This window comes from Maylandia zebra, linkage group LG18 (assembly GCF_041146795.1).
Source record: "Maylandia zebra isolate NMK-2024a linkage group LG18, Mzebra_GT3a, whole genome shotgun sequence".
NCBI lineage: Eukaryota > Metazoa > Chordata > Actinopteri > Cichliformes > Cichlidae > Maylandia > Maylandia zebra.
Window position 1 is genome coordinate 22,200,263 of NC_135184.1, and position 13,420 is coordinate 22,213,682.

Sequence of the window (13,420 nt, forward strand, 5' to 3'; positions counted from 1 at the left end):
TCCCAAGTATTGAGATGTTTAGTGAGCAAGAAAAAAAAGAGCATTTGTCGAAACGTCAAAATATGTATTGTGTGATAATCAACGAAAAAAAAAAAAAAATTCAAAACAAAAACTGTAGCAGTTTAGTTTTACACAGACACACGGGACAAATTACTTAACATTTATTTAAAGAAGCAAATGGACAGCATTCATTCATACACCACATTAATTATACAATACACAAGATTACATTTAGCATAGAGGTAATTCATACATCCTAAAGATAATCCAGGATAATCCCACTTTTAGTCTCAACATTTCTCCCTATTGTGTCACAGTTACAAAAAATGAGGCATTGCATATGGCAAAAGCTAGAATAAAAAAAAACATACAAAAAGTTAGGCTACTTTCACAGAAAATTCAAAAGCGTGCATGATGGGGGGGAAAAGAAATAAAAGCTTTATTTCCACAGTAAGAGCAGCAGCTGACAAAAGCTGATCTTAGCCCTTTGTTCTTCATGAATATTATACAAGCTACAGAACAGCTCAACCTGAGCCCCTGAGTCCCTGACCCTCCTCCTCTCCTAAACTTGGGAAGGGGGCTTTTGATTAGGTGTAATGAGGCATGTAAACCCACACCTGAACCACAATTATTAGTCTGCTATGCCAAACCCCCGGTGCAATGCATACCACTAATAACAGAGCACAGATGCAAGCAAAACATTAAGAGGTATCTACTGTGATAGCAATGATGGTATTATGGACTGGGAGACTGAGCCTCAGAGGCACCGTGGGCTTGGGATGGGGTAGATAATGAGAAAGGGGGTAGGGGCACAGGGGCAGGTGGTGAATAACGCATAGTGGGGGAGGGCATAATCCAGTGCTGTGTGCCCTTGCCTGCTGAAAAGACCTGTCTGTTCCACTCTCAGTTTAAATGGAGATGGGAGAGATGAGTGGGGCAGGGGGCGGTCTAACAAGGGGATCATGACAAGAGGAGAAAGTTGGCATTCTAGTGAACAGCACAGACCATGACAGTTCATAGTTTGCTTGTAATAGGCTTAATTGGAACTGAAACCAGCCATTGTGCAAAGGTCCTTCCTTATTATTTGTAAATTCAGTACACAGTCACTGGAAGATAGTAACCCCCATCAGGTCTGATGCAGTTTCGGCCTGAAAACTGAGGCAGGTACAAAAAACACCAAACACACATCAGATTAAATTCCACGCATCAAATTGGAGGTTAGAATAATAAGGCCAAGCTCACCCGAGCACTGACGTGGAAAATGCACCAGTGACAGAAAGTTCATGAAACAAACAGCTGAATTAAAAAAAAAAAAAAAAAAAAAAAAAACACACCCCACAGAACATTATGAGTGACACTGCCAGCAGTATCAATAGAGCCTGAGAAAACAGGAACTAAAAGAACATGGTTTTGGCTTTGGTGTAACGTTGCACAACATGAACGGTGGGATGCTGCATGTAATCATCTGAAATATCAACACAATTGTGCACACGAACAGCCCTTTGCATTTTGGAAATTTAAAAAAAAAAAAAAAAATTCTTTGGCATCCATGTTGAATAAAATGAGGGCAGTATGATCTAGGTTGTAAGTAACCTGCGTTACATAATGTTAAATTGTAATTTTTAGAGTTTAACTGCAATTCTTTTTGTTAATGCTAAAACTACCAATGTTTAGAAAAAAATACATCTATTGACTCACTCACGCTGTTTCAACATCTGCAAACTAAAACTTAGGACAAACTACCCAACATAGATTTGGTAAGAAACAGCCAACAAACATCACAGAATAGTGTTGCTGAATAAGGAGCTAAGAAGAAACTCTGTGACCACTAGAGGGCGGCAGAGACTAAACATTGATAAAGGGTAGCCAGTCCTCCATGTTGGCGCACAGTACTAAGGCCTTAAGGTACAGAGATTAAAAATGGGAGTGTATGAATAGTGTTTAGAGGAACGCATGCATGTGTGTAGTACCAATATGAACAATGCATAGAACGAAACGTAATATTCTGAGTATAAAAACAGGATAAGAAAAATAAAGTTGTTGCACTTAGGAGTTTGTAGACCATTTCTTCCCCAAACACCATTCTCTCTCAGCATTTCTTAATCAGTCCTGGTGATAGAGGTGTAGTGTAAAAAGTGCACAGGTGCATAGAGAATGGCTATAAAACTCAGGATATGACAGAAGCACCCAAATATTACGATATAATTTGGCTCATCGAACATTCCTCTGCCCTTGATGTTTTTACAAATCTGTGTGTACTCTTTAACCTTGAGATACAAAATAATATTGGTCATTGTCTTGATATTTACTCTTTATATAATCTTTGTTATCAAGAGATCTGGTAATCCTTTATCCTCCACTCTTCATAATCTTAACCCCTGCTGTTTTCAGTGTGGCAGAGGGACCATCACTTCAACATAGTTGGTGGGGAAGTATCCTGATTTTCCACGGAGGCTTCCTTCATACCAGTTCTCATCGATTTGAGAGACCAATTTAATGATGTCACCCTCCTGGAAGCCCAGCTCTCCGTCATTCTCTGGCTCAAAGTCATACATGGCCTTACAGCAAGGCTCAGCTAAAGAAAGAGACAGAGGCACAGAGATGGAGAAAGGGAGAAAAACAAAACAAAAAACAAATACAGTTATTCCATGGAAACAATTTCCCTTCAACGAGGTTAGTATATTCTCCTTTGAAAGGTTTTCATTATAGGGAATTTAACACCAATGTTTTCCAGTCCACTCTGTAGCCATGAAGTCCAAGTCATAAAAACTGGAAACATAAAGACTTTTAAGTTAGTCACCAGTGTGCTTAAGGAGAATCCTTCTGAACCTCAAGAAATCAATGCAGGAGTACAAATCAGGCTACATATTTTCCCCATTATTTTCTTCTCTTTTGTCTGAGAATTGATTCAGACTTTAAACTGCAAATTAAATATTTGGGTACATCACGATTGTTTTTTTTTCTTCTTGAGATTCAGAAGATTCAGTCATCAGTGCACTAAGCTGTCAGATACATACAACTTCATACATAATACCATACTCAATGGTTATTTAAGATGTGTTTTTGTTTGCCAATGAATGAATGTATGTATCTGCAGCCTTGGTTATTAATTGACCCACCAATCACAGTGTAGCAAAGCTAGTGAGACACTTCACACTAATGCATAAACTTTTCTGCTACAAAGATGTGCAACAGGCTGAGTAGTAGTAGTAGTAATAGTTTTAAGTTCAGTGCAAGTGACACATTTTCTTCCTCTGTCCACTCACGCCGTCTGTTCTTGATGGACGGTCTTTGGAAGGATGGCCCTTGATACTGTGCTGTGTTTGCTTAATGTTGCAGAAGGAAAGACACATCAGTCATATGAATGAGACGCACGCACGCACACACACAATATGAAGAGGGAAAAAACAGAATGAAAGAAGTGTACCAGAAGAGTAAGCTGGAGGGCTTGAAGCGGATGAAGAGCATCCTCCGTTTGAGTGTTCTACTTCTCCATAATCAAAGGCTGGTTTGGGTTTGGGTGTGTACTCTTGTCTTGGGCGAGACTGAGCATCATTTACCCTGCAAACAATCAGAATCACAAACCATTACCTCTTTGAGCTCACAAGTAGAAGATGTGCCAATACAAATACAGACATGCTAACAAAGAGTTGGCCGATCTTATTTTGGGCTTTAATCCAATCACAAAAACTAGACACATTTTATTAAAAGAAAACAAAATGATCTAAAGTTCTAAACTAAACTGATATTTTGTTTCTCTAACAGAAAAACAAAAAACTAAACATATTTTGCAGCTTGGTATTCATTGGATGTAATCAGATGGATAAAAGATACGGCTGAATCATCCTGTCATGAGCCAGAGGACGAAGCCTCAACATACAAAAGGCATGCCACTTTCCAAAAATAGTCTGGTGCTGACCTTTCTCTCAGTTTGTCAGAAAGCTCCTCCATGATCTGTGTGGCCTGTCTGTGATACTGCAGCAGAGACTCCACAAAAGACGACAGCTGACTCACCTGCTCCACCTACAAAGGCAGAAACATGATGAGTATTTAAAAAACAGAAAAAAGAAACGAAACATGGTGACAGCAAATACCACACCAAACAGGTTTGACGGGTTTCGCGTAACTGCACAGCACATTGGAAAAAAAACAAGGCAAGTCAGGTGATACGTACTGCCCTTAAATACTTGTGTTTTTTGATGTTGGAGAACCTGTGAGCTGCCAACTACATGCATTTCCAAAACATGCAACAGTGAAACAGTTGGGCAATGTAATTTCACATGGTTCTCATGTTCGCTACGTAGTTTCTTATGTGACTTGCCACTCTTTTCTCAGTTTAGTGCTACTGTATTAATGCACCATTACAGACTTTAACAAGTAATCCATCAGCATACCTTGCATTATAATACATTTCCTCCTAGACTTAGATCTGCAAGTACTGGTACACAGATAGCTTGGCAGCCACAAAATCTGCCCTAAATCATTATTCTTGCTAAAATGATTAAAGATGACTATAGACTAAATAACCATGTTTGTTGACACTGAACTAGGTTAACAATTGGTCAAAATTAAAAGCTACTGCTGCTTTTAAACTCATTGGGGATCTCTTGTCACAATACATTCAGTCTCTATCAAAGTATTTTTCATTATGCATAATGCTGATAGTGCTGTAGAATAACAAAGAGTGTCTCACTGGCACTCCTGCAGATATATAATCTAAGTTTATACAGTCTTCCTACAAGTTAATCCTTTTGGTCTTACACAGAGCCACAAATGTGGCATTAATCACATCAATACTTTTGTTACATCAGACTCATTAAACAATGTCAGGTTTTCTTACAACTATCTGTTGAAGGAACTTGGCGCAGCAGTTCTAAAAGCCACATTGTACTACTTAATACTCACATCTGTCTCCAGGAGGTTGTGCATTGAGCGCTCAGCCAGTTCTTTGGACTCGTGGAACTTTTCCAGGGCCTGCCTGATCTCTTCATCTTGGATTTTACCTTGACGTTTCTTTTTATAGTCATAGTCTAGACGGCGGCCCTCCAACTTCTTCAGGTGGAACTGCAAAGTGGGGGTGGGAGATTAGTGTTACAATTAGGAGGATGAAATTTCACAGAATATATACTATCATACAAACATCAAAAGATTTTCACTTGTTCATAACTGCTTTGACAAATGTTCTTTGTCATTAGTGTAATTCAATGTCAGCTTGGATTCTGAATACTTTTTTATAACATTGTAACTCACATGCAGACTGTAGAGCTCATTAGTGAATGCCTAGGCCTGTATGCGCAAAATCTTTTGAGTCTACCTGAATGTCTTTGATGTCCTTTTCAGCGATTCCCTGCAGTGGGTCAATAAAGTTCTGCTTCACATCAATATCCAGCGCATCCTTGACCTCAGCCAACCTCTTCATTGACTCTCCTGCATCTATAAGAGCCCCACCTGTGGAAAATGCACACACAATTAGCATGAGCATGCCTAAGATAATATGAGTCATGTAATTAGCAACAATCAAACACAACAAAGCCCCCAAATTAACAATGTCTGTCGGCAACCCCCTCACAAATGCACACAACTCCCCTATCATACTGTCCACATTCTTGTGTCTTTTCCTAATTTAAAGCATATGCTATCAAGTATAACATGCCTCTTCTACCTTATATCTTTTCCTGCTATTAACTGCTGTTCTTACCAAAGTTGCTACTCTCGCCGATTTCATGTCCATATTTAGTCATACACTCCCCCAGCAGGCCCTCAGCCTGGGGGTAGCCTGGACTGTTGACCTGCCCACGGATTTTGGAAACTGTGGAGAGCATGCTAAGCTTAGCTCTCGTTGCTGGATTAGGCTGGATGTACTCTGTTGTTTTATTGAGGACTTCCACTACTGCTTTGCTAGTAATATCAGCTTTCTGGTGGCACACAAGAAATGAAAAAAATTTAATGCAAGTTGAATGCCATTAGGGCCACTTATGTAAATCAAAGGAAGCTGGAAGAAATTATTTCAACAAGCTAATACAACTTAAACACATGAGCTGTAAGTATTATGTGGAATGCAATAAATACCCTTTCAAGGTCCTTGAAGTCTTCATCCAGTTTGGTTCCCTCTGCACCTCCAACCTTCTCACTCATCAACTGTGAACCCAGAGCAAACAGAAAAATACAACTGACTGAAATTAACATTCTGACTGGCCTTCACGGAGGATTACGAAGACTGAAAAAGAAAAATATTTCATATAAAATTTCTATTGATATCCCTGTGAATGTTTCTGAAAACTGTAAGCCACTTTTTCTACAAATGTTGTAAACATTTGAGCTTGACAAATTCTGGCTTCTCTAAATAATCTCCAGAGAATCTAAAATGCTGGTTGTCTGCGCCAACACAAAATGCCTAACCCTTTGCATACAACTCTATCCACTTCCAGATCCAAGGACACCTGTGCTTTTAGAATAGAATAGAATTCAACTTTATTGTCATTGCACATGTCACAAGTACAAGGCAACAAAATGCAGTTTGTTTCCATCCAGAAGTGCTTTAGCCATGATACAGATATATTACAAATATATGTTAGCAATAATATAGATATGTGAGTATATTACAGAAATGGGTCTATTATGGTATGTTATAATGTACACGGTATGAAGTATGTTATGAATATGCTATAACTATAAGTATGTACAGGCTGTAGTGAGTACAGGCTATGAACAGGATATAAATATGAAAAACTATACAGAATATGAAATTTAAAAAAACTATACAGAAATATGAGATATACAGTTATACAGAAATGTGAACTATGCAGTTTATAAACAGTTGTAGAATTAAAAATTATCGAATTGTACAGAATGATTATTTACAGAGAATTATACATTAATGCAGTTAAGATAAGTGAAATATGTGGATAATTTCTACAGAGGCTATAGTGCTAGTGGTTGAGAGTGGTGGCTCAGTCCATGTTATTATTGTGTGTATGAGGGTACAGTTGTCCATTGTGTGTGTAGGTGGTTGTGGATGTGTGTATGTCCATGTGTTAACGTGGGTCAGATGTCAGGAGGCAGAGTTCAGGAGTCTGACAGCTGTGGGGAAGAAGCTGTTCCGGTACCTGGTGGTCTTAGTCCGGAGGCTCCTGTAGCGCCTCCCAGAGGGCAGGAGGGTGAAGAGTCCATGTGATGGGTGACAGGGGTCTTTGATGATTTTCCCAGCCCTTTTCAGACACCGCTTCCTGTAGATGTCCTTTATGGCAGGAAGTGGTCCTCCGGCGATGCGTTGGGCAGTTTTCACAACCCTCTGCAACGCCTTTGCTTTTGTTGCTTTTAAAACTTTGTTGTTTATCTTTCAAGATTTTGTTTTAATTAACTCCCAAGTTCCAATACTTGTCCATTTTCCATGGGGGAAGCAACCTCCTCAGCTCTGTGTGAGGGACTGAGTTCTTTCCTCTTTACTTAGAACCATAATTCCATAAGGAATTATACTAGAAGTTTTCCTTTTTTCCATTAGGCCAGCACAGACTTTTAGCAGAGTTTCCTACACTACAGCCACATCCATGGATAATTTTAATAATCACAGATGCAGGCTTCATCTTTCTTCCACTAGGTCTCCTGGCAAGCCAAACAGAGGCTCATTGTGTGTGCGCGCTCTTATTTCAGTTCAGTTCAGTCCAGTGCAGCTGTCAGCAACACACTACACATAAAACTCTATGAACAGATGGATCGATCAATCTCTCCAGTTTATTGTACACAGGCCTGGCAATGTTTTTTTCTAACCTTCAATGACTCTGAAATTCGCCCTAAGCACCTATCACCAAAGGGTTCATGGGAAATAGATTAGCCCTGGATGTTTCCCTATTTAGAAACTGAAATCAAAGAATCTCTTTGTACCAGATGAGAAGTTGTTATGCACAGTGGGAAGTCAAAACTTAGCTCATTGCAGCTCTGTGGTTTTCTGCCCTTATAACAAATCTGATCTGATCTGAAACTAATCAAAGGCTTGAGTTAAAAATACAACTATTTTTCTGTGCTTTATTGAACACAGACAAACACACATTCCCATTGCAGGAGGGAAAACAGTGAGTGAACATTTGGCTTTAATAACTCACCAAACCTCCAGCAATGACCTCAAACAAGCAATTAGGTGCAGATCTGACCTTGCAATGTTAGCTTAGCCATCTTCTATTGAGCACCACACGAGACAGTGGCAGGTTTAATTCAGCTTAGTCCAAGAAATGTCTTTGGCCAACAAGAAAAGTAAAACCAATTCAGCTCCTGTGAAAGGGTTTGGCTTCAGTATACTAAGGAGCAGAAATTACCACTTTAAAATCAAATTCATTTCCAAGTTCAAAATGGGCTAATTATAATGAATTATAATGACATATTTTCTGTAAAAATATGTTGGATGATCCATATGACACCATGACACAGTCTGACAAGATGACTGGCAGTCTCCAAAAACTGGCAAAAAGGGAATACTGTAGCCAAAAGATGCAAAGCACAATGCCAAAACACTACACACTTCCTCCCTTTCAGAATCAGAATCAGAATACTTTATTCATCCCGAGGGAAATTAGGGGTTACAGCAGGCAGCACGCTAATGGCGCATGCGCACTCACAAAGGATGATCTCCCTCCATCTCACCCTATCCCTAACATTCTCTTTTTTCACACCAACACTGAGGATCTCTTCCACCACTAGCTCCATGAATCTCCTCTGTGGTCTTCCTCTGTTCCTCTGGCATGGCAGCTCTATATTATTGGTAAAAACACAAAACTCTGACCTGGGCCTGCACGTCTGGGGTAGGGCTGGGCCATATTATACCGTTCACGGTAATACCGGTATAATGTTAGGCAACGATAGGAAAATGAAATATCGCGATAGAATGGGAGTAAAACGCGCATGCGCAGTGCCTTTGTTTTCATACGCACATGGCCGATTGTTGAGTGAAACAGATGAACCAGAATTGGTTTGTAAAAATGGTGCAACTTCCGTGATGTGGAACTGGTTTGGTGTTTGTCCGTCAGATACACAACAAAGCACATTTTTTTGCAGAACATGCAAGCGGCCGTTGTTATTGTCATATTTGTCGGACTAAGATGCTCTTAAATCTGGGAGTAATCTGGGTCCTAAACTCCGTATTCTTCAGGTCAAACAACACTGCAGCATCACTTAGAGTTAAAAACTGTCTAAATTCTTTCATCTTTAATAAAACGATCAGCATTGCTGCTTTACCAGGTGTAACTATAAAGTTTAACTTCCAGGCATCCATGAAAACAAAAGTTATTACATTTAACGGAGTTAGAAGTTAGCAGGAAGCTAGCGGAAGTTAGCTCGCTAGTTTCGCTAGTTACCTAAGCATGATATAGCATGTTCTGACTGAGAGATTTCTGAAAAAAATCAAACGTACAGCTCTGCTATCACTTCCAACATAAATGAAGACAGGAAACTAAACAGCAGTGACGTGTGTAGGGTTACTGAAGTTGGGCTAGCTGGTATATAATGATGTGCTACGTGATCGCTAGCGACACAGCTATGTTAGCATAACATAAACAGTGAAGCTGGAGGACGAACACTAACACTTTTCCACTTATAAAAGTTAACGTGAAGGTTCTTCATGGTTAGAGACAAATGCAATCGCATGGCAGGGTGCTGTAAACGGACCAAACTTCAGTCAGGAGAACAACTGAGATAATCCATCCACAATACGAGGTTAGTCATTAATATACTGCAACAACATGGGAATAGAGCAGCTGCCAGAGAATTCAACATTAATGAATCAATGGTACAGAAGTGGAGGAAGCAAGAAGAATGAGTTTAATAAAGTTTGATTTATCTGACTGCTTTGTTTCGCTTAATGTGCCTTATAATCCCGTGCACCTTATGGTCCGAAAAATACGTACTGCACACTGCAGCTTAATGTTGCAAAGCACCTCTTTTTAACTTCAGTGGATATTATATATGGTTATGCTCAAGATATGTCAGCCCATTTCTACTGGAAATGCCTTTTGGTTAAACTTTCAGCAAGGAATTTGCATTTGCACTGTTACATTTTTATAAAGCTTTAATGTACATAAAAACCAGCTTCTTGTTTAAGTGAAAATAAATGGAAGGTTGTCTTTTTGCGCTAGTAATGTTGTGGAGTTGTATTTTGTCTCACATCAATTATATCGTCGGTTATATCGTTATCACAAATTTTCAAATATATATCGTGATAAATATTTTTGGCCATATCGCCCTGCTCTAGTCTGGGGTATTTGTTTGGGATATTTTAATAAGATAAAGGGTAAAGCAACACAAAGTCCTTCTAATAAGGAGCAAATTAAAAATGGCCTCTGAAGAATGGCAGAAATTTGTGCAACACTGGTGGCCACATGCCGAGGAGAGATTAGTCTGTCAAACATAAAGGAAGTCTTAATAATCTGAGTAATTAAAGGTGCACTGATTTTTTTGATACGGTTATGAACCATTCAGCATTTATGTGATATTGCACAGGGATTTGGCACTTCACTTATAAACTGTAAAACATGCTGAAGGGCTTGTTTATTTAGTTGTTTCCTGCAACAGTGGCTATAGGAAATAAAAATTGTGGGGGGTTTTGTGTGGGCAAAGTACTAAAAACAGTAATTTGAAAAATCGCACATTTTATTTAAGATTTAACTTTAAAATGTAAATGTAGAATCTATATGTAATTAATATCTAGGCCATATGACGTAAGTCTGTTAGGCAATTACCTTACACAACTAATAATCTCCACTCCATTTTTTTCTTTTAAAACCTGAATGACAAGATGCTTAGCTGTGCTGGGCCAGGTAGTACAACTCAGATTAAAAAAAACACTCAGTATAAATCTTGTGTGTTTGCAGCCATAGCATATTAAATAATTCTTGATTTTTCTATGACAGGAACTGGTCACTGTTCTGTATAGTTAGCAAACCACTTGTGCAGCTAGTTTAGCAAGAACTGGTTTCTGTGGATTCACCTATCCGTTGTTACAGTACTAACATAACAACTAGATCTGTGTTATTACTTGTGAGTTTGAAGCTGGCTTGGGCAGTATCCACATTACTAGGATTCCATTACTTACAATGGAGGACGCACACACCCACCGACGTAAGCGCAATCCCTTTTATATCACATGATGTTAGCAAAGCTGGTACAGGGACAACGCAGGTCATGGGCAGGTTTTGCATTTACATCAAAGGGCAGCTATTTATGTTTCTCTGATAACAAGCATTACTGTTAATGGATAAGTGGAAGCTGGAGACAAACCCAGTACAATAAATTCATGATGTAACAAGAATGCACAGACTTAAATTTGTGTAATCATCTGAATCTAAGCTTTCAAATCCCTCAGCTGTCTATGTTAACGTGTGCTGCTTCAGTTTTTACATGCTTGTTATGTGACATAGGAGATGCTCAGCAATGAGAAAAGCTGATGTTTAAAACACAGCACTGAACTCTTAAGCTTAGAGTTTTATACTTCCTTATTGAAGATGGAAAAAAAAAAAAGAACATTACACCAGGTGACTGATGAACAGAATATCTAAGAAATAATGACAGATCATTTTACACAGCTGGGAAACATATGAAACTTAAACACTTAAAATTAGTTTACTTTTAACTGTTATCATCTTAACAGGACAGCTCATCTGTCTCGGGGTTGTTGCGATACACCAAGAAACAGATAAGGAACCTTAGTTTTGAACAAGACTGGCTAACTGCCCTGCTATGGAAAACAACAACAACAACAACAACAACAAAACACTGAAAAGATACGAAGAAACTCCACCCAACGTACGAGGTCTCTGTTTGGGAGACGGAAAAGAAACCTCCGATTGTCTGCTGCTCTTTTAACATCAATTTAACAAGAGCACAAGCCAAGTAGTACAAAACTTTGGTAGAAGCTCGGTACAAATACTGTTCCCAGGTCTCACTTTCTTAGGGGAAAAAGTAATTTATCAGAAAACAGTGGGTGCATAAATACAAATCGTTAGACTTGAGGAAAACAAAACTTTTATAGAAAGATTAACAGCTGGGTTAACCAGTGCTGTGTCAATGTTTCGCTAATTAGCATTAGCTAAGATAAAGTCAACTATTAACTTTTACGTTAGCCGTTACGTTAGCAACACATTTGTCATATTCTGAAATGTTTAACAAAAACATAGCCTATGGTATATGCAGCAAGCTGGAGGTGTTTAATTGTTTGTTGTTAAAGTTTTCCGTTGTGCTTAACCAGGTAGTCAGAATGCTACATGGCTAACTAAACGACAGGCTAATGTTTAACTGTCGCGCGCTTACCTGAGTGGCTTTGTAAATCTGTTTTTTAAATCCTGCGACGGACATCTTTGCAGGTTTCAGCGTTGCCACCTGGACCTCAAAGAAGGGGGGAAACGTAAGGAAAGCAGTTGTTCTAAGTTCACAGCACAAACAGCGACTGAGCAACACGTCTCCAAACTTTGGATCGTGGATGAGAAGTTTGCTAAGCAACCACAGTTTCCTGGCTTCAGGTTCGTGTGGGAGGCTCCATCCGGCTGGATAAAGTAGACCAAAGCACTTCGTGTAGACTAATAAATAAAAATACTAATAAACTGCCCACCTTAAGGTATCGTTACTCCATATTAAAACTGCAAGTACTGAAGCCTAAAGGTTGTTTCTCTATTCTAATAAGTAACTGGTCATTCGTTTTTCCACACGATTTCCACTACTGATTCACCTATTATATTTTCAAATAATATTTTATAGCTGAATATAAAAGATTAAAATGCATTTTAAAAAGTAAAAAAAAAATCTAAACCTTAATTTGAGGTGTTAAATTAATTTACTGAGGACAAAACGAGTTTGTAGGAAGAAAGTCACAGTCAGCTAAAGTGATTTCCTGAACTAATTCTAGCAAATCGATTTTTGTTGTAGATCTATGGTTAATGGCATGTGGAAACTTTAGAGTGTACAGTGTACAAGATCAAGTACAACGATGCTCTTGGCTTTTCACGTTTGGTTTTAGCCCACACCGAACGGTAACCATATGCAAGAACTTTTTTCATGCAGCACTGTGAATTTTCTTTAGGTTCTAGTCAGAATGTATTTATCAATTATAGTGCATGAATTATTTTTTTTAAGTGGCAAATTACACTTTTTTTTATATACGCAAATTAACCTTACACCAGCACATTCTTGCATCTTGGTGAGCTCACCAGTGGATTTAGGCTGTCTGGATTGCTTCTTTACATTCATGTAATCCCAGTCTGTCTCCATTATATGGTGATCAAGGGTCTGTGGGGATCAGACCATCTGCTGCAACACTCCTAACTCTTCCAGCGGCTGAAGATAGCGCTTCACAACTCCCACTGTCTGGCATTGGGAGGGAAGGTTCACAGAAGCATGAATTTGGGACCAGTCTGAAGCCTCCCTGATAATGCTGTACAGTGGA

At 38.9% G+C, this 13,420-nt stretch overlaps 1 protein-coding gene across 2 annotated transcripts; it reads right to left on the reverse strand.

Moving 5' to 3' along the window:
- Positions 1–145: 145 nt before the first annotated feature.
- Positions 146–12,537, reverse strand: LOC101477894 (endophilin-A2). 2 transcript variants are annotated; one of them, XM_004542473.5, is made up of 9 exons: positions 12,292–12,537; positions 6,070–6,138; positions 5,699–5,915; positions 5,315–5,448; positions 4,906–5,064; positions 3,920–4,023; positions 3,428–3,561; positions 3,267–3,326; positions 146–2,575 (listed from the first exon to the last, which is right to left on the reverse strand). In XM_004542473.5, the coding sequence occupies exons 1-9, from the start codon at positions 12,334–12,336 to the stop codon at positions 2,388–2,390; spliced, it is 1,110 nt and encodes a 369-aa protein (XP_004542530.2). In that variant the 5' UTR covers positions 12,337–12,537; the 3' UTR covers positions 146–2,387. The 2 variants fall into 2 exon arrangements, with proteins under 2 accessions (XP_004542530.2, XP_004542531.2); XM_004542474.5 differs by lacking the exon at positions 3,267–3,326 and having other exon boundaries at positions 12,292–12,532.
- Between the last annotated feature and the right edge of the window lie 883 nt (positions 12,538–13,420).

Coding starts and splice junctions, on each gene's coding strand:
- LOC101477894 (XM_004542473.5), bottom strand. CDS start 12,336: ATGTCCGTCGCAGGATTTAAAAAACAGATTTACAAAGCCACTCAG. Junction 4,024..4,905: donor ACAACCTCCTGGAGACAGAT/GTGAGTATTAAG, acceptor CTGCCTTTGTAG/GTGGAGCAGGTGAGTCAGCT. Junction 2,576..3,266: donor GTCCATCAAGAACAGACGGC/GTGAGTGGACAG, acceptor CTCTTTCTTTAG/CTGAGCCTTGCTGTAAGGCC.